Here is a 24443-nt window from a genome sequence, read left to right on the forward strand (position 1 = left end):
ACAGAGAGACCTGCTGGCTCAGTCAGACGTACTTATGGTTTGCTGTCCTAGTAAAACTTCGAGGGCTTACCAGGGGTTGCCAAGCTTAAGCTTACTTAAGGGGGTGACGCCCACGGGATTTGAAGCTAGGCTGCCCAGGCCCCCTACCACTGAGTTAAACCCCTTGGGTGTCCTAACCTTTACCCTTTTTGTCCCCACCCACCTTTGCCTTTTTTTGCATTACGAGCACTTCAAGATGGAAATGTCTGTTGGCAGGCGCCAACTGAGGAGGGTGGGGGAGGAGAGAGAGGCTGCACCTGAAAGTTTCGCTCACTTTTTGCTCTCTTTGAATGTGGTTAAAATAAAGGCGACCGAATCCAAGAGGATGACGATTGAAAGCGACCCCCACTGACGCCCTTTCCTCTCAAACTGTATCCTTTGACCACCAACTCTGAAAAAATTGGAGAAAATTTCACAGAGGCCAACCCATTTTGTCTTTGATTTTGAAAAAGTGGGTCTCACCCTTTTTTATTTGTATAAGACAAATCACAAATTATATTATAAAGGAAAACCAATCAGAACAGCTATCATCTCCCAAAACTCCAAGTTTCAGCAACTGCACCGATGTGTAGATGCACTGTCTCGATGTCTACACAGTAAGTAAACCTCCAAATTCCATCATTCCCTGGTCTACCAATTCAACCGCTTCTTATACGGTCCTCCAGAGCATTGTTCACTACACGAATCACGTACATTCTAGTGCTTTCCACTATGATCTATTGAGCTTGATCACCATCTAAAAATTCTCATTCTCGAATTGAGACGTCTCCTTGACAAACAAACAATCCATCCCATAAGAACCTGATCACCAGCTGAAACGTTGAAATCCAGCACTGTCTGATATCAAAATTTAACCTAACACCAAAAATGGCACCTACCCTCTTCCAAGCTTGACGAGCCACACTACAAGTTCTAGATCAGGTCCTACTAGTTCTAGACCACACTCCACACCGGAACAACCTACCGAGCCCAAACTATACCTACATGATTACCTGATTAGCCATGTTTCACTTGTACCACCTCATTCGCCGTAACGAGGAACCTTCAACCTTTTCCCTGTCATGCCAACCAAGGTTTAGGCCCTAGGACATGTGACCCATGGGTTTCAAGGTCGAGAAACAACAGGTTTGAGCGACTTAAGTCCACCGGACTCCGTTTAAAGTACCCATTGGTTGTGGATTTGGATCTTTCTACCAAACCCTTTTAGTTTCAACCTCAGTTCGACCAGCACAAACCTCAACATTTATCATGGTACAGCAATTCATGATCTCGAGTCACCTCATAAGTTTCAAGAGAATTAAATTCTTGACTCTCTATCCATGAAAGTCGATTCGATCTATGTTCTACACATCCATTTGCAACTACCATCAACACATTAGAGAGATATTTAATCATAAAATTATGGTCAATAATAATAGTTTGGACTCTCACACCTCTCGGGGACAAAAAAAACTCTTTTAAAAGGATTCTCTCAACGAGACATATGAGGGAGAAATAGCCCACCCAAGGGTCAAACCAGAATGCAATAAGATCACTTATCATTACAAGAAAAATGTTAATTAGCGACAAAAAATTGTGACGGATTTTTTTCGTCGCAAATTTGTGATAAATTAACTAGAGAAAACTATCTGTCGCTAACATTTGTATGTATTGTGGAATTAGCAACAAAAAAAAATCATCACTAATTCGTCACTATTTTGCGATGGATTAACGACAACAGTTTTTTGTCGCTAATTCTCAATACAGGAAAAACATTTTGGCGAGGAAATTTTTCCCTCACTAATCTGTCACTAATTAGCGATGAATTAGAGATGAAAAAATTCTCTGGCTAAATCCGTCGCTAATTTTTTATTTAAACTGATCCATCTAAAGCGCAAAATTTTTTTTCCTTCTCCGTTCAAAATTTAAATTGACCTCTCCATCGCTCGATTTAAACTGACTTCTTCGTGAAGGGCGACAAAGTTCAGATGACTTCTACGTGGAGGGCGCAAAGCAGTTCGCTACGGTCGGGTTGATGCCATCACCGACGACGTCATTGATGTTGTAGAGGTTCTTCCGGTGACCATTTCCTCGACCGTCTTCGACGAAGCATATCAAGGCATCCCTGGCCAAGTGGCAGGGAAAAGGGAAGCAGAAAAAGCGGAAGGGCTGATATCGGAGAACGGCGACGAGGCAGAGCGGCCGCTGGACAAAAGCTTCACAGAGGATGGCAGGGCTAATATTGGAGGACGGCGATGCCGGAGAGCATGTCGGTTCTGTGCAGAAGACCCCGCAATGACGGGCCAGTTCGCTCGGGTCTAAGACCCTGAGCAACGCTTGTCGGGTGTGGTACAAGTACGGCTTATTGCTGCCGGAATACTGCCGGACATGGAGCAATTTTTTTTTTTTAAATTTAGCGACGGAGTAGCGACGGATAATGTCTGTCACAAAACAAAATATGTGTTGCTTATTTAGTGATGGACTAACGACGGATCATGTTCATCGCTAATCTGTCACAAATTAGCGACAGAGGTAACGACAGATAAGTTTTGTCACCAATTAGCGACCAAAAATTTGTGATGGGTGTTATCCATCGCTAATCTGTCACAAATTAGCGACAGAAGTAACGACAGATAAGTTTTGTCACCAATTAGCGACCAAAAATTTGTGATGGGTGTTATCCATCGCTAATCTGTCACAAATTAGCGACAGAAGTAACGACAGATAAGTTTTGTCACCAATTAGCGATCAAAAATTTACGATGGGCATTATCCATCGCTAATCCGTCTCTAAATAGTTTAGCAATGGATTAGCGACGGATTAGCAATGGATATCGTCCATCGCAAATCCACGATTTTCTTGTAGTGTATGCCCAGATACCACTGAGCCAGTGTGGCTAAGTCACTGCGCCTGGGGCAGTTTCTCTGAGTAAAAAAAAAGTGAGACCTATTTTTTTAAGATAGAGCCAAAGAGTTAACCCCTAAATAGAATTTTCTTGAAAAATTATTGACTCTCTCTCTCTCTCTCCACTGGATTAGAGTAAATTCATGCACTTTATGAATTAGGGCTGTCAATTGGTTGGATTTGTGTGGCGTACCCGACCTGATCTGAGTGTTTTATGGGGATTTTAGAAAAACTAAACTTATTAAATTACGTGGATCTGGGTTTGAGATTTCACTTTTGTGACCTGACAAAACCTGAATTCAAACGTGACAATTTGTTTTTTGGGGCAGGTTCAGGTACATCGGGTGGGTCAGGCACCCGACCCATTGACAGCCTGTACATACTACCCATGAATAGGGATGGCAGTGGACCGGGGAAAGCGGAGCCCCGCCCCGCCTTGCCCCGTTTGAACCGGGGATGAAGGGTATGAAATGGGGATGGAGGCGGGGACGAAGATTAAAATCCATCCCCATTCAGGGATGGAGGCGGGGATGGACGTACCCTTTTCCCCGCCTCATCCCCGTTTGAACTGGGGATGGTGGACATGAAACGGGGATGAAGGTAGGGGTGGAGACCTTGTCCCCTGCCCCACCCCACTGCCATCCCTACCCATGAAAGTCAAAGTCGGGCCACCAAACCGAATGACTGATGGTGTGTGGTTTGTTCTCCTGTCAGTTACTCGGTCTCTACCCATGCCTAGGAATGTCAACAGGCCTCGTTTACCCAGACCCCAAACCCTATAAGGTCTGGGTATGATGATAAATAAGAAGACCCCATTAAGACCCGGATCTGGACCCAAAGGTCTGATTAATATATGGACTAGGGTATAGCTTGTGAAATTTTATACCAGACCCGGCCCGAGCTCTGATTAAGACCCACAAATTGTCAATGTAAAAATGATAAAAAATATGGTTTTACCAGGTATGGTTTATGTAGTTCTTATCGGGGGTCCCGGTATGATTTTTTTTATAGTCAACCCAATTAGACCTGCATCTGGACCTGATATCATACCAGAAAATCTGATTCAAGTCTGGTTCCACATGGGTCCAAACCAAACCTGACCCGTTGACACCCCTACTAGTCATGCCAAGTTGGACCATTGGGTGTTGAAACGCTCCTCTGCGTGATCAAGTTACACAAAATAATTGCTTCAAAGTTGAAAGCAATAGGATTTGGGCAGTAAACCAATTACTTGCAAGACAAATACTATGACTATTTATTCTAAACTATATTATAAAATATATAAACAATATATTGATTGATTATTACTACTTAATGACCCTATACAGGGTAGCTGAGGCAAACACCTGTTGTTCATGTTCTGTTTGGCAACACTATTTCATGAGCTCGAAAGAACTGTTTATTTGAAAGGCAAGCTAGTGTTGGTGTTTGGTTGACCCCCACCAGTTATTCAACGTACCACTGGGTTTTGAACCTGCAACGTCCTACCACAAGAAGACGGAAGCATATCAGGTCATGATGAACATGAGCATTTTTTGCTCATGCGGACATCGTGGCCGTCTGTTTGCATTTTGGATGAATGCCACGTGGTTTTGTTGAATTTGAGCCTCTTAAAATGAAAATTGGATGGCCACGATGTCGGCAGGAGCAAAAATGCTCATGTTCAGCATGACCTGATCTACTTCCCAAAAAGACATGCACTGACAGTTCCTACCAATCACGCCGAGCTATTTATGCCTAAACATGGGAAGCAGATCAGGTCATGTTGAACATGTGCGTTTTTGCTCATGCCGATATCGTGGTCAACCGATTTGCATTTTAAAAAGCTCAAAAGTCAACAAAACCACGTGGCATTCATCCAAAATGCAAACAGACGGCGATGATGTCGGCATGAGCAAAAACGCTCATGTTCAGCATGACCTGATCTGCTTCCCTAAACATGAGCAGTGTGTCTCGTTTATAGGGGCCTTTCATTACAAGCCACCACAATTGTTGATTCAGGCCGATACGCACCGATACTGACAACACTGATGGAATGCCCTTTGCAACGAAATGGGACACAATGGAAGGAAAGTCGTTACAAAAAAATGGTGCACTTTAATTTTGACAGAAAATGACCCTCCACCGTGGGACCCCACCACTGATTCTCACGGAGACAATGCCCTCTTTCATAAGAAATGGGATGAAGCAAACAGCCCTAAAGAGAATGGCAATGAAAGCGCTCTATTTTTTCTTTTTAACATATGAGAGCGTGGTTAGCTGACCCAAGATTCTACTGTTTCAAACTGGGTTCTAGCCTATGTCGTCTGTGTCGTGAATCAGCCTGAATTAGTCGATTCATATCATGTCAGTAAAAAAAAATGGATTAGCATCTAGCCGGATTCAAATTTTTTTTAATAAATAAAAAAAAATGCTAAAAAAGTAGTTTTTTTTAACGTTATTTTAATATTTTAATACTTGCAATTTGTTGGGTATGTGGACCCCACCTGCTAGGCTTTTTGGAGAATCTGAGGCATGTGGCTGGGTTGGAGAATCCCAAGGAGAAACTGCCTTTAGGATCAGAACCTAGCTCGGTTGGTTCTGCCTGTTGTATTTACGATCACTGTCCTGACAACGTAAAACTCCGTGGGCTTACTCCTAACCCGAAAGAATCATTCATTTGAGAATTATTGGTTAAATACTCATAAAAATAGGACCATGGTTTGGTGGAGATTTGTAGGGCACCTGAAAAAGGGCCTTCCAACTCCCCAGTTGTTGATGAATTGGGATCTGAAGCAGATCAGGTCATGCTGAACATAAGCGTTTTTTCTCATGCTGACATTGTGGCCGTATGTTTAGATAATAATTAGAAGGTAAATGGGTCTTGCTCTCATTTAAGGTGGCCCCCACAGCAACCAACTTTCATAGGAAGGAAGAAGTATTCTCAAAGTGAGAATGACCTTGAGCTCTTTCCTTGAATGAATCAAGGCCTTCTTTGGAAACTAGTAGTTGTCAATTCCATGCTTTAGTGTAAGGACTTGTTTGGGATCGGTAATTGGGATAGGCCAAATCCATCCTTTAATGTAAATACAAAGGAGAAAGGGCTTTACTTTCCATCCCAAATGCATAAACGCCCATCCTAATGTCGAGATTTAAAACGGGATCACCATAGGTATTTGACGAAGATTTTGCCTCGAGAACACCAAATGCATAAACACCCATCTCAGCGGGGTAGAGATTCCAAACAGGCCCTAAATACAATGCCACTTCCCGTCCCAAGTGTATTAACTCTTGTCCCAACTACCAGTTTCCAAACAGTCACCAGGTGTAGTTTGACCAACTTTTTGCCCGATACATTAACTCCTATCCCATCTTCTGCTTCTTGGCTCTAACAGATTTGCTATCCTCTATCATGATACATATGATACTATCATGAACATGGAAACCAACCCTCGATTAATGAAGGTGAGGGATCTTCGCATAGGTCTGATGATATGATTATCGAGTATCCTCCTAGTTTCATTGAGTTTTCTTGCATGACCAATGAGGCCTATGGCAAAGGACCTTAGTCTCTGCAGAACAAAGGAAAGCAGAAGGTGACTACTCTTTCAAACGCTCTTGTTGTCATGGAACAGTTGCAGAGCTCCTCCATGAAGTTGGTTCCACCAATGGTTGCTGGTGATCTGGCAATTTCCGGCGATGTTCAGGTTCTTGACCCACCATCTAACATTCAGGCAATATAACTGACATCTGGCACCGCCTTGAGATGTGTGTTTTCGCATATAACTGCCCTTTTCACTACTGTCCTTTAAAACTAACTCAATTCTCGAACCAAAAACCAGTCTACCTAACTAATGTAAATCGAGAGGGCTTGATTTATGATAAAATCTATGCTACTCCTATGCACAAAAACCAAAAAAAACAGTAAAAATACTGAAAGTTACATCACTAACCCATAAACTCCTTCTAACCCGTTGGCCAAGATTCCAACCAACGTTTTCAACAACCATGGCATCTTCTAATCATGACATCAACCCAAACTGAGCCTGCTTTGCTGGAACATTGGCAACTTCCATAGAGATCTCAACATTCCAAAGAGGAAGATGTTGAAGGCTATTTTCAATGGAAGTGAGAAGATGTCTAGGAAGGACAACTTTGATGAACAACCTTTATCTGAGGCAATTGTGAGGAAGAGTCTATGGTTATTGGGCCAGGGTCTTGCTCCGAACACCATGATAAGATATTTGTCCCATATATAAAAGTTTTGTCTTGGAACTTCAGTATATCATCTGAATACATAAATCGGATCTTCAGTTAGTTTTGTATCCCCAGCTCCTTGCTGATAAGTTAAATCATAACCTCGTGAGGTACTCAACATATCAATATTTGATGAATAATCCTGATCATCGAGGTTGGGTTCAAATCATTTGTATGTGGAACCCGACATCCATTGAAATTGAGGCTTATACTAAGGGAGTCCTACATTTTAGCTCATGTGCTTCACGTTCCCCTACAATGGCATTTTGATTCGATTGGGGTGTATATGTCGTGAGACCCTAAGCAACCAAATGGTGATGTTTGTGCAACTTGAATTACTCGATAACAATTTGATTATTTGTCAATGTTAATCTGACTTCACTTTTCAATTTTTGCCTCTAATTGAAGTCATCATAAAATAAACAAGCACATTCTTTTTCATTATAATAAATCTTTTGTTTGACTCTCAAATTTTGAGGCAACTAGTCATAGAAGCACATCAATAGTTGTCATCTAATATCATAAAGATTGAGATTGTAGAAACTTTCAAATGAGTAAGATTTCTTGAACATCTAGGCCAAAAAATGAGGTCTTCAAGCACATAAAAGACTGAGACTTTCCATTTTGACGTACTCTAACATCATTACTCCAAAGTTTGCATCAAACTTATAAATATTGAATATTTTCAAACGATCAACCATTTTCCAAAAACTTGAAAAAAATAATAGGATATGGGTTATTGAACTTGGAATAATAATGATAAATGGGTGATGTCAGGAGTAATGAGTGAGATGGTATTTTTTCAAACTTTGGGTACCACTAGATTCCAAATAAGGTTGGACATGACATTCTTGAATGCGAGGCTCAAAGAAAAGCAAGTGGGTAAGGAATCCTAGACATCTCTTGCATGAGTTTTTCAATTGTAAAAGGAGCACTGAAAATTTGAGAGCTTTCACACTTTTTTTCTTTTTTTTTAATAATGGATTTTTCTTTTTTGTATTTTTTATGTTTACCCTTTTTTGTGAGAACTCGCTTTTTTATGATCTTCTTTATAAAATAAAAAAAATACCCTAGGATAAGCCCCGAATGAGTATGTTTTGCTTTGTATAATGAGATGATCAACTTGGTCCTTTTCAATGATATTAAAAACAAGACTTAGGAGCAAAAGGTACCAGAACATATGTAACACTTAAGATTTTTATCTGATATTAAATAAATATAAATATATTTGTATATCCAATATTTATGCAAATTCTTAATTAGAGTGTAATCTAGATCCTGGATAATATAATAAAAGAATTTTGGATATGCTAAGGATAGAATTAAATTCCAGAGTTTGGATCCAATGGGGGTTTAAATTTGTAATATCTCATAATTTTCTCATGTTTTAAGCTCAAAAATATAAGTTTTAATTAAATATTTATATTTAATATATTAAAATTACTTAAAAATCATTAAATATGGTTGACTTCAATAGAGGTATGGATTTGGTCTAGGACCCACTGAAGATATTTAAAAATGATATGCAAAACATGTAAAATTTATTTATTTTAACCTTTAAATTCAGGCAAAATTGAGGAGTGAAATAAATCTAGGATCATAGTTAGATTTGTCATGGAATATAGATCTCGTAGGAGATCTGTTTTATCAAATTCGGATATTGGTTGATTCAGAAAATGTGTTTTTCTTATTTGACCAGCCCCTATTTTTGGATATTTTTCGATTTGGATCGGACTCAACCTGCTTGGTTTATTTTTGGATTGATGTTAATATGGATCTAGACCTAGTCCAAGATCCATATTGACTAGTGCTCATGAATGGGTTGAGATCCAATTGGATATGGATATAAATTTTGATCATGAGTCCAACCCGGACCCATAATCTATCCATACCTTTTTAAAACAAAAATGAATTTAAACTTTAAGAAATATATAAGTAAAATGTGTATATTTAAAGAAGAAATGATGAGGTAGAGTTCTATTTTGGGTAGAACTCTACCCCACTTGTTATTCATCTAGAAGGGAGTGTCCCCACCCCTAATGTGAAATCTTTTATAAAATAATAATAAAAACTAAATAAATAAGATAAATATAATTAAAGAGGTAGGTAGAATAGAGTTCTACCTTGGGTAGAACTCTACGCCTATCCATCTAGAAGGAGGCATCAACCCCTAGAGATCTCTCTACTATAAGAGAGAGAGGCTCGCTCTCTAAAAAAATCAATAGAGAGAGAGGGAAAAAGGAAAGAAAAGAGAAAAAAAGGGATGGTGCAGTGTCAAAGTCACCACCATCGTCTTCTTCTTCTTCTTCCTCTTCTGACTAGCTAAGTTTTCGTGAATCTTTAAATCAAGGTACGGTTTCTTCTCTCTATTCTGATGAGCGGGAAGAGTAGCATGGACTAAATCAAGTATGGATTTGAAGGAAAATCAAATCTGCATATTTTCATATAGATTTATAAATTTTTATAAATCTGAAATCATATTTGGTTGAGTCGATTTTTCCTTGCCAAAAATATATAAGTACCTACACACACACACACACACACACACATATATATGTCGTTAATTCTAGCCATCGGTTTCTTTTATCCTTAGCGTAGAATTTTTTTTTTTAAGACTGCATGTTTCTGAGATTGGTGTCACATAGGGTTATAGATTCTAAATATGTGTCTCTTTTTCTTGAATCGAATCTGTGATCCATAAAGTTTAAATCAGTAGTTGTTTTGGTAATTAAGTTTTTACTATCGTTGCTCTGCATGATTAGATTTAATTCATATAAGATTTGATGTTTTTTTTTACCTACTGATCATGTGAATGAGCCAATACGTTTTTCTTTATTTACTGAGCATGTGAATGAATCATTATGTTTTGTTGATAAACTGTGCATGCATAAGAGGTATTCTTGTTTGAATTTAAATCAAACTTGAAAGGTTGTTATATATATATATATATATATATATATATATATATATATATATATATGTTGAGACAATGACACTGTCATATTGTTGTTCATATATATGCAGCGATAATAAACATACTAGTAGCATATTGTTGCTCATATATGTGCAGCGACAGCAAGCATGTGGTATGCATATTGCTGCATATATATACAGCAACAACAAGTGCATAGTATACATATTGTGGCTCACGTATATGCAGCAGCTTCAAGCATGGTGTACATGTATATCGTTGTCACCTATATATATATATATATATATATATATATATATATATATATATATATAGAGAGAGAGAGAGAGAGAGAGAGATATCTGTACGCAATTTGGTTTTGGATTGTTGTACAGATTTGTGTGTGTGTGTATATATATATATATATATGCAATCTGATTTTCGATTGTAGTACCAATATATGCATACATATTTGCTTGGTTTAATGTGCATTTGTTTATATGTTGTGGATGTACATTGGTATTGCATTGAGAACTCCATCTTAAATATCTTTGTATGATGTATGTTCACTAAATTTTGTAATGTCATTTAAATTATTATTTAATTTTATAGTGATTATGTGTGAACCACTGGTAGGCCTTAGAGGCCAGAAGCATGTATTGCTCATGAAATAGTAAAATTGTAAATGCATTACAGAATGATTTTTGAATTAATTACACTGTTGAAAATGATACTGTGAGGGTGCAAATTTGTTATTGTATATAGATTTGCATAATTGTTCTTGTATAAAGAACTCTTAATTAATTAAGATGATAAAAGAGACCAAACATTGTAATAATTTTTCTTCTCTAGTGTATCTCTGAAAGGGTAAAAACCTTGGATAACGGTCATGGAAGACTATGAGGATATTAAATTGTATTTGTCTTGTTATCAGCTTATTAAAACATAATAAAATATTTTAAAATATTTGAATGTTTCAAAAATATTAAATATCAGTTGTGGGCTGAATTGGGCCTTGTGGAATTGATTTTGGGCAGATTCGCATCGATACTGACAACACTGTTTCAAAGTAAAGACTTGGATTGTTGGAAAGGTTCATTGCTGTGACAAAATCAAACTTAAAGGGTACCAGTGACGACTGTCAGGTTAAAGATAAGCTGATTTTGAAAGGCTGAACTTATAGCTTAACCACATATCAAGCGTATCTCCATGGCTTGCACATAAAGGCTCCAGGCACCTGGCTAGGTGGGTCTACTTAAGGCATTTAAAGTTGAAGAATATCACGGGTTCAATAATCAAGAAGGGCGTCTCTTGTGATCCACCACCTAAACCGGGGTTTCCCTTCAATAAATCTGATCCCCACAATCTAAACCGGGGTTTCCCCTCGATAAATATTTAAAAAGAAAACATGGCTTGATTGTTTTTTTTTAAAGACGAGCTGGGGTTAGGCAGACCCCTACCAGTTATACAATGATACCATTGGGATTCGAACTTGCAACGTCCCAACACAAGGTGCACAAGTTGCTCCTACCAGACAAGCTGAGCCCCCGTTGGTTGGCTTGAATGTCAGAATCAAGTTATTGAGAATATTAACTTTGAAAGTCGTGTTGAAGACCCAAGTCAGTAAAAGTAATTCAAAACCATCATCTGTAGGGTCACCTACATTGATCTTAGGCAACTTTTGCTTAAAAAAAGAAAAAAGAAAAGGTTCCAAGAGATGGAATTTACATAAGTAAACCCCAAAATGGAAGCCGGAAGGGTAATGCGGCAAACTGCATCATTCCTTGAATATATTCACTAAATTCAATTAAAAAGACAACCCCAATTTGGTTATCATAAAAGACGAGGCAGAACTTTCTGGACAAAATATACTCACTAAATTCAATTAAAAAAAAGGACATAATAACGACACAAACATTCCCCACCACCTCATCCTTCCTCGATACGAGAGAGAGAGAGAGAGAGAGAGAGAGATCTAAAAAACAACATAAAAAGTTTTGTAAACCACCTTGGTTACATCCACTACTATTACATACAACTTAACATTCTAAATCAAGCTATGGTAACATTCAGAATCAACCCCTTTGATGCAAATATGCAACGCAACAACCAAGTTACATGCACAAACTGAGCATTTTCTTTCACTTCATCTTTCATGGAGCTGCCAGCAGCCTCTTGATCCCAGCCTTCTGTTCCCCTGTTAGCCTTGAAGGGAACTTTATGTTGAACTTGATTCTCAGATTACCTCCCCTGGATGGATCCTTTGGTATGGGCATGCCCTCTTTAGGCACCACCTCCTCATAGTCTGCATGTATGACGCTGTTAATGGGAATGCTTAGGCTTCTACCATCAAGAGTTGTCAGGTGCACAGTGAAACCGGTTAGAGCTTCTGCTAGAGATACATTTTGCGTGGTGACCAAGTCATTCCCGTCCCTCGTGTACACGCTATGGGGCTTTTCGTCAATGATGAAGATAAGATCAGCGGGAGTGACGTAGGGCTGTTCATTGCCTTTCTCCGGGAACGTGATCTTTGTTCCCTTCTTCCATCCCCGCTTGATATCTATTGTCAGTATTTCCTCCACTGGAATGGTTTTCCTGAACGTATCAGCAGAAGCCCCAAAACAAATGCGTGAGCATAACAAACCAAATTTCAAACTCCATACACAGCATAAAACCACAGAGAAACTGAAAGAAGAAAATTAGATGACTTAGCAATCAATATAACATGTTGATCCCTATATGGAGATTCTGTCAACCACTAAAGCAGAAAAATGAAGGGCACCAAGATTAACACTCAATTAGATTTGAACCAAAAGCAATTATTCAAGAGAATCCATCAAATTTCCATTATAGCAAGTGCACCCTCCTACCTGATCTTTGATAAAAATAAATAAATAAAACAAATAAAAAAATATAAAAAAACAAACGTATCTGAAAAGTCAGTGGACAATGATGAAGAAAGGTGTTTCTCTCAAGTACATTAGTATAATTAAAGATATGTATGAAGGAGTAGTAACCAATGTCCGCACTTGTGGAGGGGTGACAACCAATTTCCCGATAACGGTTGGGTTACATCAAGGATCTGCTTTAAGCCCTTTCCTATTTGCGATAGTGATGGATGAGCTTACGAGATCAATTCAAGAAAATGTACCGTGGTGTATGTTGTTTGCTGATGATATTGTTTTGATTGATGAGTCTAGAGCTGGGGTTAATGCTAAGTTAGAATTATGGAGACAGACATTGGAAGCTAGAGGTTTTAAGTTGAGTAAGAGTAAGACTGAATATATGGAATGTCGGTTTAGTAAGCAACGAAGTAGTGATGGGAGTGTAGTGAAGCTTGGTGAGCAAGATATACCGGTGAATGATTATTTCAAATATTTGGGATCCATCATTCAAAAGTATGGAGAAATTGATGGAGATGTAAATCATAGGATAAAGGTTGGGTGGATGAAATGGAAAAGTGCTACTGGAGTGCTGTGCGATCGTAGAATGCCATTGCGGTTGAAGGGAAAGTTTTATAGGACGACTATTAGACCCGCTTTACTATATGGTACGGAATGTTGGGCTGCCAAGAGACATCATATTCAAAAAATGAGTGTAGCTGAGATGCGGATGCTTAGATGGATGTGTGGAAATACAATAAAAGATAAGATTCGGAACAAAGAGATACGTAAGAAGGTAGGTGTTGCACCCATTGAAAATAAGATGCGAGAGAATCGTTTACGGTGGTTTGGACATATTCGGCGAAGGCCTAATGATGCTCCAGTTAGAAGGTTGGAGAAATGGGAAAATATATTAGTTAAAAGAGGTCGGGGTAGGCCTAGGAAGACTTGGATGGAGATGATAGGAAAGGATATGAATGCTTTGAACCTCACCGAGGACATGGCGTTGGATAGAAATGATTGGAGGAAAAGGATTCATGTGGAAGACCCAAAATGAATTTCTTTTTTGGTTCATATCGCTGACCCCAATTGTTTTGGGATGAAGGCGTAGTTGTTGTTGTTGTTGTTGTTGTATCTGAAAAGTCAGAATCCTCCTCCAACTATCAACTACCTTTCATTCGCACAGCATGAGAATGATCAAGGAACACAGCCTGCAATTCCGTACTGAACTCACAAGTCATTTGTGAAATGCAGCAGTCCATCTTAAGCTACACATACTCTTCTGATGACAGACCGAACTTTACCATTGACAATTAAACAGTATCCATCCTACTCTACTAAACTTGGACTCGACAAATCGTAGGCAAGGCAACATCCATCAGATAGTGTCGGATGATTTATGGTTTTGGTTATAAATATTAGGCCAAACAAGAAGGTGCGAGACATAAATCCATATGGATAGCGACAGCAGGATTTGACACTCTACCCAATTATCAAGCCGACATTTTCATGGGCATTTCCTGCATACTTTCCCCAAACAAAAAGGAAGTGCAAAAACCTAGATCACAGAAAAACAACCCAAAAAGATTAGGTTTTACCTGCATAAAAGCTACATCACATGGACACGGCTGCAGCTAAAGGGATCCGATCATTTTTAAGAACTTTTCCATATGACTAGTATATCAGTGGATATGGAGTATCCCTCTGACATAGCACAAAAATATCTCAAAGCACATGCTATGCAAAATGCACAAAGAAAAGGATATATAATCCAGCAGCTTCCATATATAAATGCCTCTAAAATGAGTCTCAAGCTTCATATTAAACCTTTTCTGAAACAGACATGCTATTGACACATCTCAGCTTCCAGTATTTAACACAATTTACACATTGACTTCTCAATGTTTAATCATAACGTGCAATTCACAATCAGATAGCTTTCATCATGCATCTGTAGCAAATTGCTTTGCCCTATCAGACAATTTGCATAACATACAAAGTGGACACTGGACAGATTCTTTCTTTAAAAGTTTTTACAAAACCAGCAAATTTCAACATAAAAATTGCTGCAAAAAGAAAGAGTGAACATTGTGGATCACATATATGCAACTGCAATCCGTTATGCAAAAAATTCAGACACATTGCATCACACTGCTAATAATCCGTCTTTCCAATTTGAGTATGCAATCTGCTAGTGACAGTTCCTGGCACACCGACCTTGAAATAACCAATAATGCCAAAGGTGAAACTTATGTCACATGGGTGCGGGTGCGGGTGCGGGTGCGGGTGCGGGTGCGGGTGCGGGTGCGGGTGCGGGTGCGGGTGCGGGTGCGGGTGCGGGTGCGGGTGCGGGTGTAGGTGCGGGGATTCGGCACTTCCAAAAAACCCGGGTGCGGGGGTGCGGCAGGGGCAAAAATGTAATATATATATATATAATTTTGAAGTTTTAACAGTTAACAGTAACACTAATAAAATAAAAAACAATTATCGTGAGTACATTTTAAAAAACATATATGCTAAAATTCATCATTATAAATTTATAAGACTGTATTAACCAAGCTTAATCGAGTTTCTTCATTAAGCTCTACTGGTCTGAGCCGAGTTTAATAGTTTAATCAAGCACTGTTGGATGCATATATGGTTTTAATTTTTTGCTATTGAATCAGACAAATATCAGGATTTGATGGATATCTGATTACATGTAAAAGAACCAAATAAGATACGAACACCGGTCCAAACGGGGGGAAACCCCATTTTCCCCCTGGCCAGAACATATATGCTTGGTTTTCCATCTGACTCTTTTAGTTATTCTCTCTTAGTTCCGTAACTGAGCTACTTTTGAATGGTAACCAAGCTTGTCATCCCTGAAGAAAGGTTGTATTGTCCATGATCATTACATCCTGCCCCAAAATCTGGCAGCTCATTGGCTTTAGATATTTTGTATTAATTTTTGTAGTACATAACCCCCAGCCCAGCGCCTATCTCAAAGGAAATCAAAATCTGATTTAATATTTGCAGGCAGGTACAGTGGACTGCAATCTGTACGGGCCAACATGGGCATCATTACCCTTTTGCCTTCCTGAACCCTCTATTTTAACAGAACCATCTGTGCTCTCTTCAATTTTCAGGATACAGTATGGTTGCTCTCTGAGACCATCCAGATTTTCATGAAAAGTTAAGCTCTCATCAACTACGAGAGGTGTCAGATCTTCAGTAAAAGGTGAGAATGATGAAGAAAGCCACCAGGTGTAGTATCAATGCATTGCCTGATTCACTCCCCATCAAAGTTGCGGTGAGGACCATCATCCTGTCCAAGAGATGGAGGTATCTCCCGACCGCAATCCCCTCTGCAGATTTCGATGAGGATCATTTCCCTTCGACCACGAAGCAACTCAAGAGACAGAAGAAGCTCGGCGAGTCGCACTCGCCGCTAGAAGGAACCGATCTCTACACCGTTGTCAATTGATTCTTGTTGAACCAGGCACCTTCGCAGGTTGAGCCTGCGCTTGACCCAAAGAAACGATTTGGAGAAGAGACTCCTTGGTAGTTGGCTACGGCATGTGGTTGCCGTAAAGAAAGTTGAAGAGTTGTGTCTCGAAACTCGCCATGTTGACAAACCAGTTCCTAAGTTTTCTGGCTGTCATGCCCGTTTCAGCGGGCCTCTTTTTTTTCAAGTCCAAAAGTTGGACATAAATGATCATGGTGCGTTGACCGCACACAGGGTCGGGTTGACCACACCGGGTGCCGCACGCACACCCGCATCGCGTCGACGCGGGTGCGGCACCTGGTTGGCCGAATCCCTGTGACATAGGGTGAAACTAGCCAACTCTATTTCATCCCTTATCTATAAGGAAAGATTGTTACCAGGCAAGGGAACATTCTTCTACTTATCACATAGACTTAGCACGCATGGAAAACCCCTCTAGTTTTTCAATCTCCCAATATGTTCCATCAAATAATATGCAGGTTATAATCGGTGCCTAAATTAGTTTAGACATTAATTTATAGGTGGCAGACCATATTTAATTTTAATTTCATGATAATTCAAGAAAATGACCTTAGCTTTCAAAAGTGAAGAAAGAAAGACTCTACAATTAAAACAGGCAAGCATTTCATATACTGCCCGATGAGTTGCTCAAGCTTATTTTTTCAAAATAAAAATGGAGAACTAATTCAAGATTAAGACACATGTCCAAGTCCTATGAGAATGCCACGGCACTTGGGCCACCAATGCTAAATATAAAAAATTTAGATAGACCAGTGCAATTGAAAACCGCATCTCTGGAACCTCTAAACTTGAAAGGACAATAAAAACTTGCTTTCTTCAATCATATTGGGATGCAGTTATAAAACTATACTAGCTGAGAAACTTCATTTCTTCCAAATATACTTATCATAGATAAATATGAAGCTGTACATGGATATGACAAAAACACAACCACCAACAATAAAAACTGATCAACTGGACGGGAAAATTCAAAGGCAACATAAGAAAAACAAGAATTATCAAATCAAGCACACGATCAAGCAATCTATAAAAGTTAAGTTGCTCTATTTTTATATGAATTATAAAAAAACAGTCTAACTATGATATACTAGGAAGAACTGGAAACAGCACAGAGAAATGAAATAGATAAAACACGTAACATTATATTATGGCAGTAAGTCACCTCTACCAAGTAAATTACAAACTTTTGGAACAGAGCACTTTAACGGAAACTTGTGGGTTCTCGTAGTATCTACCAAACTTATGCCTTACTAAGTAATGAAGCAATAAAATCAAAAATCCATTGTCTTGAAAAGGATATAGATAAAGTGACAAATGAATTTCCATACATTCAAAAGAAAATATTTTCAGATATGCAGTTTGCTGAATCAAACATCTACAGATATTCCAGGCCGATCGATCAAAGGAAGCCTTCCATTTCAAGACATAAACTAACCTTGGAGTAAACAAGAAGCCAAGTTTCATAATCAATTCCAAGGTGGTGATTGGATGCACCCTCTTATCCAGAAAATGGGATAAACCAGGATATTGCAACATGGGGAACAACTCAATACTCTAATTTAACCAATCTTTTCTCGATAAGCGAGTGAATCTAAACGCCCTACAAAGATGTTACATATCTACGAGGATTATACAAAAAGAAACAGTGTAGGACAATCCAGCAAGATTCCATTCCAATTCATATCATGACTTTCCCAAAAGGATTAACCCAGCAATTCCCACCGTAAAGCAGATCAGCTTCGATGGATTAACTTACCCGCTAACATCGGCAATCTCCCTCGAGATCTTCATCTTCTTGGTGGTGCCCTTGTAGAGCTCCTCCAGGCTGCAGGGCAGATGGTTCACGATCGGAGGAGCCTTCCGAGGCTGCGGCTGCTGGTTCATCGAACCCTCGCCGAACGACCCGAAGAAATCGTTGCCGAACATGCTCCCGGGAAACATAGGGGCCCCCCGCGAGCCGCCGCCCATGCCACCGAACGGGCTCGAGAACCCGAAGAACTCGGCGAAGATGTCGTCGGCGCTCCTGGGATTGAACCTGAAGACGTTGGGGCCGGCGGTGTCTTCGGTGGAGAAAAACGTAGAGCCACCAGAGCCCGGCGGAGGGACTTGCCCCTTGAGCCCTTCTTCCCCATACTGGTCATAGACCGCGCGCTTCTGGGGGTCGCTCAACACCTAATCAAAACCATAACTTTACGTTTCTGGAAGCAAGAAAAAAGATTGTACAATGAAGAGAGAAGAGGGAGAAGACGATGGGTACCTCGTAGGCCTCAGAGATTTGCTTGAATTTGGCTTCAGCTTCCTTCTTGTTGTTGGGGTTCTTGTCGGGGTGCCATTTCATGGCGAGTTTCCGGTAGGCTTTCTTCAGATCATCGTCCTTGGCGTTCCTGTCGACCTGAAGGATCTTGTAGTAATCCACGCCCATGCCTTCGCTTCCCACACCGCTTCCCTTCGATTCTCTTGCAAAAAGAGAGGCCTGCCTGTGTCGATTTGTTTACGGTGGTGGTGGACGGAGTCGCGATCGGAATGCTAGAGAGAGAAAGAGGCCACGTAACAGGAAGAAGCAGCAGCTTTGAGGGTCAGTCACGCAGAGGGTAAGGGAATTAACCAGGGTGAGTTGCATCTAGAACCTTCCAGATCCAACATCTACCGCCTTCCTGAATCTTGCTGCGCCTTCTGGTTTTCTCTCTCTTTTTTTTCTTTGATAAGTAAGAATAGGAGAAATTGTCAAAACAACCCTAAACTTTGAGTGAACCAAAAACATCACTTTTCAATATTGTTAAAAATACATCTAAACTTTGTTATGATTAATCGAAAAATAACATGGTGATTAAATGTATTCTGCAATTACAAAAAATTAAAGTCTGTTTTTATATTATCCCCAAAACCTTGGTTGTGCTTCTAAAATATTTTTAAAAAATAATCATATTAACTCAATTTAGGTTTAAATGGATGAAAGTGCCTTTTCAATTTATGGAGCGCAAATTTAAGTGTGTTTTTATTATCACTTTTGAAAGCTTTTCTAACAATAATTATAAAATAGTAAAATTATATAAAAACTGCCTGACTTATTACTCATTTATTTGTAACCACTTCTTTTTCAACTTTACAGTAAAATTAAGCTTGGCCCAAATAAAATGGTTAAAATATCTTTACTATTTTTATTAAAATATAGTAGATTATATTGTTAGTTATTTACACAAGCATACACAAAAACAATTATAATTTAGACTCATATAAAAAAATGGGTAATTCAAACCAACACCTTAGTTTATTTTGTAGTTGACTAAAATCATACTTGTGGTCAGTTATTAAGTTGGCTTTTCCTACTTTCACTCAAATTCATGATTTTAGTTTAAAAAGTCAATTTTACCCTTTTGGAGAGAAAAGATAAATGGGCCAAAATGCATATTTAATTAGGGTAATAGTTATGAATTTATTAATCATAATTAAAAAGAGAATATATATATACCCTGAGCATGAATTTGTAACCACTTCTTACCCTTATTGCAAAGGCATGCATGACTTCCCAACATGCTAACTATCCTTATGTAGGAATAGAAACGGGTTGGATATGGCTAAGAGATCATATGAATCAGTAACTTCATTGTGATGTTTGAGTTGGATCTGAATCCAATTTTAAATCCATTTTAAAATATCAGGTTTTATCCTGTTAAGAAAATGAAATCTCACACCAGATCCATATAATTTAAGAGGTACTTTTACTAAAATACAAGGTTAAATTAGATATTTGACAAAAATCATAACCCAAAACCAACTTCCATATTACTTGGGTTTGGGCCAACCCAAATAATATTTCAGTAAGCATTTTTTATCCCCATATCTGAGAATTTGGGTTGGGTCGAGTTAGATCGCCAATACAAACCCAACTTGTTGATAGCCCTACCCTTGACATAAGAAATAAATGGGTTTAATATGGGTTCGGTCAGACCTTGTCTGAAAACTATATTCATATTATTGAAAAAATGTCTAGATTGGATCCAAATCTAACTCGAATATTCAAAGAGAGTTATGGATTTATATAGGATCTAAACTTCACCTTGTTAGGGTCTACCAAGAATTGGTGAAACCTAATCCTTTCATGCCCAAATAGAGTCAAACAATATGAGTTACATCTGAGTTAGACCTAAATAGATCTTCCACCCTTATGCATTCCTACTTTATATTTATATTATGATAACACTATAGATATATTCTATTTAATTTGCTACATTTGCTTTTTCAATTCATTAATTTTTGCCATTAGTTGAAATTTATTTTTTCTTAAAAATGTTAATATGCCAGGTGATGATGCTATGGATATCGCCAGACTATAGTAAAAGAGGTGTCAACAGGTAGGATATTATCCAACATCCAACCAGATCCAAAGTGGTTTAGCTAGATCCGGTAGCCAAAATAGGATCTGATTAATCATATCCGCTCTGTATTGGATTTTGCATCTGAATCTCGATTACAGTCTTAATAAGTAATGCTTTCTTGTTTGAGAAAAGTTTACCATCAATGTCTTATGGATAGATTGGCCATTTTATTAGATAAGTAACTGAGGTTATTGATAATTTGATAGTAACTGATTTGGGAGGCATTCACTTAACTAATGCAAAACGTTTGGTGGGTAATTGAAACCTTTCAAAAGTTTGGTGTACACCCGAATTAGAATGTTTGGTGTTATTTGAAATTTTCTCAACTAAGTATGATTTTGTATTTTAAGTATTTTCTGTATGAATTTGAATAAAAAATGTCAAGTATGGTTTGTAAATAATATCTTTTTCATTAATAAAAGTAGGGTTGCGCAAGGAGCCAAGCTAGATCGGGTGTAACCCATTTAAGCTAAGCTCAAACTTGTTCAAATAAATAATTGACTTGGGCTTTATTAGTTTAATAAATTCCATTAAGCTTGATTAAGCTTGTATCATAGGATTTTATAACACTTCCAGTTTAGTATGGATATAATTTTTGTTTATTAAAAAAAAGGTTTGAGGGTAAATTAACAACAGAATACTCTAATTAGGTTAACAGTAACCCAAGTTAAATTGATGATAGTGTGTTTTTAATTAATGGCGTATCAATTTAAGTGTGTTTTCAGCAATCTCAAAATTTTATGTGTATTTTCATTATCACTAAAACTTTAGGTGTGCTTTTGTAATTTTACTAACAATAATTATGCAATGATAAAAATATATGCAGAGACCATTTTCTAGGCAACAGGATGCATCTTCAGTAGCACTGACTATTAATCTTGCCATTTGTGGAGATGTACAATGCACCCATTTAAGAAATATCAAGATTGATGATTGTTAGGCAGGTCGCGGCATGCTCACCATATATAATGTGAAGTCTTATATAAAACCATTTGATTTATTACTCATTTATTGATAACTATTCTTTTTTCACTTTTTTATTAAGTACATGTAACATTCTCAGAGTGTTTAAACAATTTCAAATTAATGTTTTTCGATGTGATTTCAAAATTTATTTGAATAAAGGGTTTTATCAATTGGATGTCTTTTCTCGAACTCGGTTGTAAGATATTATTAAATGCTGCTGGTTACACATGCTGACTCCATAGAGCTTAATTCGATTTAGGCAATGTCATTGATAAGATATTGCATTTAATTACATATTTTTAAAAAAAAAACTTGGGTTAAAATTTTAGAGTGTTACATAAAATCTATCAAGAAACCTATAGATAAAAGTCACCTGTTTTAATCTATTATCTAGAACTTGAGTGTAAGATTATTATATTTAGAACTACAAACATCAACAAAATATTGACCCACAATTTTGTACACATCAATCGTTAAATGCATGAACAAGAATTATAATATTCAAACTAGTTATCTTACTGGCATGTTTCACACACACTCACATGTTTTAATTTAATTATTGAATATAACATTAAAATTAACTACAAACATATTCAAATATTGCATACACATCAACATATTTAGAAAGTACCTACTCGTGAGCATTGAACTTTGTGAGCTACTACGACCTCTTCATGGAAGCATGCACTACCTCCCCCTTTTTCATCATCTTCTCATTGTCATCCTCCACCTCAGCCTCCTCCCTTTGTTAAAGATCAGCATCTACCTTCTTGCCAATAACAACCTCACTCTCCCCTTCAACCTTTGCCTCATCCTTTTGTTGAAGTTCCTCACACCACCAACCCTACTTTTTACTTCAGCATTAGTCTCTTTATTTGTTTAAGGCAAATATTTTGTCTTTTCCACACTTTCCTCTATCTCATCCTTGACATCTTTCCCTTCTTGAGGTTCCTCCTCTGCCCTCTCCACACTCACTGTGTTAACCCTCCCCATATCTACCTCATCATTTCCACTATAGGTAGCTATGTCTCATGTTTAATTTAGTTGGGCCTATAAGTTAGCAACTATCAAAGAATCCAAAGTCAATGACTTCTTACACACCTTAACCACTGATTGCTCACTATCACCATCTTTAAATTTTTTCTGGATGGAAGGCATGATTATAGACACAAATGTATTAACCTTTTTTGTAGCAAGATTTTTTCTTACTAAAGCCTCGCTTTTCAGTGAATATATGAGGTTTCTTATTTAATCATAGTAGTCCCGACCTCATCTTAATAATGATGCATTTTTTATAAATTATATAAAAAATACACGCTCTTGGCCACAAATCATGTTCTTTTTCTATCTACATATCAAGCTTCTTTCATACCTCATAGTATGAACCATCAGCTAGTGTATTGTTTGTAAAAAATAAAGTATTCAAAAGTGAGCAACTTTAATATATTACACAATGTTTATGGAAGAGAGAGCAAATTCAAACAGCTTTTTTATAATATGTACATATCCTACATATTTCTTTGATCCATTAGTGAGTGTTGGTGCATTTATGACAATTTTTTCACTTGTCATCTTTATAATAAAGGATGAACAACTTTCTATACAACCAAATTCAATGATAGAAGTAAATAGCTAGACAAAAGCAACTCACATGAAATAAAATTACAAAAAAAATGAAATAAGGTACTAAAAATATAAAAAAAAAACTTAAATCTGGTCATTGTTCTCTAGTCATCTTTATAATACATGATAAACAATTAAATTTGATGATAGAAACATATCAAATTAAGAAAAAAAATGAGCAAAGGAGACTCACATGGAATTGAATTAAACAAAAAAATAAAATATGCTATTTAATATGCAAAAAAAAAAAAAAACCTTGACAATCATGTTATTATTTTACAAAATAACTGCTTCAACAATTACAAAGAGCAAAACTTGTACTTACTGAAATATCTTACCGCCAATGGTGTCAAACACTGCATGATATGTCACTTTGTGACAAAAATAAAGCAACAAAAATGACACCTCACCAAAAGAACTTGTTGAGGGAAATAGGTTAGGGACCATAAAACCATTGGTAAGAACCTTAATTTTATAAAAAAATGGTACTCATTTGCAAAACAAAGCTTTGATACATACAAGGCATAAAAATGCAATGCTCATATGACAGTTTGCAAAAATTATGCATAAAGATAAAGAGATTCTCAAAAACATCATGAAAATATTTGTGAAACTCATGTTCAATATGTGAATGTTCAAAATATCCACAATTGAGGTCAAAAGTTTTGCATGTACTGAAGATGTTCACAAGCCTTCTCTTGCAATCTTTAGAAGGACATTTGTAAATATCTAAAGGATATTCACATCTTAATTATATTTGTTTTGCATTAACAAAGTCGTGCAATGCTTGCAAATGTGAGACTTTTGCAAATGTCGAGCTTTTGCAAATGTATATCTTGTCATTATACAATTTTAGTTAAAAAGGTTTGCACGTAAGGTCGTGATGTTTACAAATATGTAACACGCACTTGCAATAAAAAAACATGCAAAGTTAAAAGAGTCTGCAACACATTTTTGCAAAAGTCATCACATTTATGAATATACATTCAAACTTTATGCAAGTTTTACTGAAAAGAAGT

General features: G+C 37.6%; 1 protein-coding gene across 1 annotated transcript; it reads right to left on the bottom strand.

Moving 5' to 3' along the window:
* Window positions 1–11923: 11923 nt before the first annotated feature.
* On the bottom strand, window positions 11924–19034 carry LOC149820129 (uncharacterized). The gene is made up of 3 exons (XM_089982451.1): window positions 18717–19034; window positions 18216–18631; window positions 11924–12664 (listed from the first exon to the last, which is right to left on the bottom strand). Exons 1-3 carry the CDS (start codon window positions 18879–18881, stop codon window positions 12223–12225), a joined length of 1023 nt encoding a protein of 340 aa, XP_089838577.1. The 5' UTR covers window positions 18882–19034; the 3' UTR covers window positions 11924–12222.
* Between the last annotated feature and the right edge of the window lie 5409 nt (window positions 19035–24443).

The sequence above is a fragment of the Nuphar pumila genome, chromosome 12, assembly GCF_984573655.1.
Source record: "Nuphar pumila chromosome 12, dmNupPumi1.hap1.1, whole genome shotgun sequence".
NCBI lineage: Eukaryota > Viridiplantae > Streptophyta > Magnoliopsida > Nymphaeales > Nymphaeaceae > Nuphar > Nuphar pumila.

Coding starts and splice junctions, on each gene's coding strand:
- LOC149820129 (XM_089982451.1), bottom strand. CDS start 18,881: ATGGGCGTGGATTACTACAAGATCCTTCAGGTCGACAGGAACGCCAAG. Junction 18,632..18,716: donor AAATCTCTGAGGCCTACGAG/GTACCCATCGTC, acceptor GGTTTTGATTAG/GTGTTGAGCGACCCCCAGAA. Junction 12,665..18,215: donor GAGATTGCCGATGTTAGCGG/GTAAGTTAATCC, acceptor TGATACGTTCAG/GAAAACCATTCCAGTGGAGG.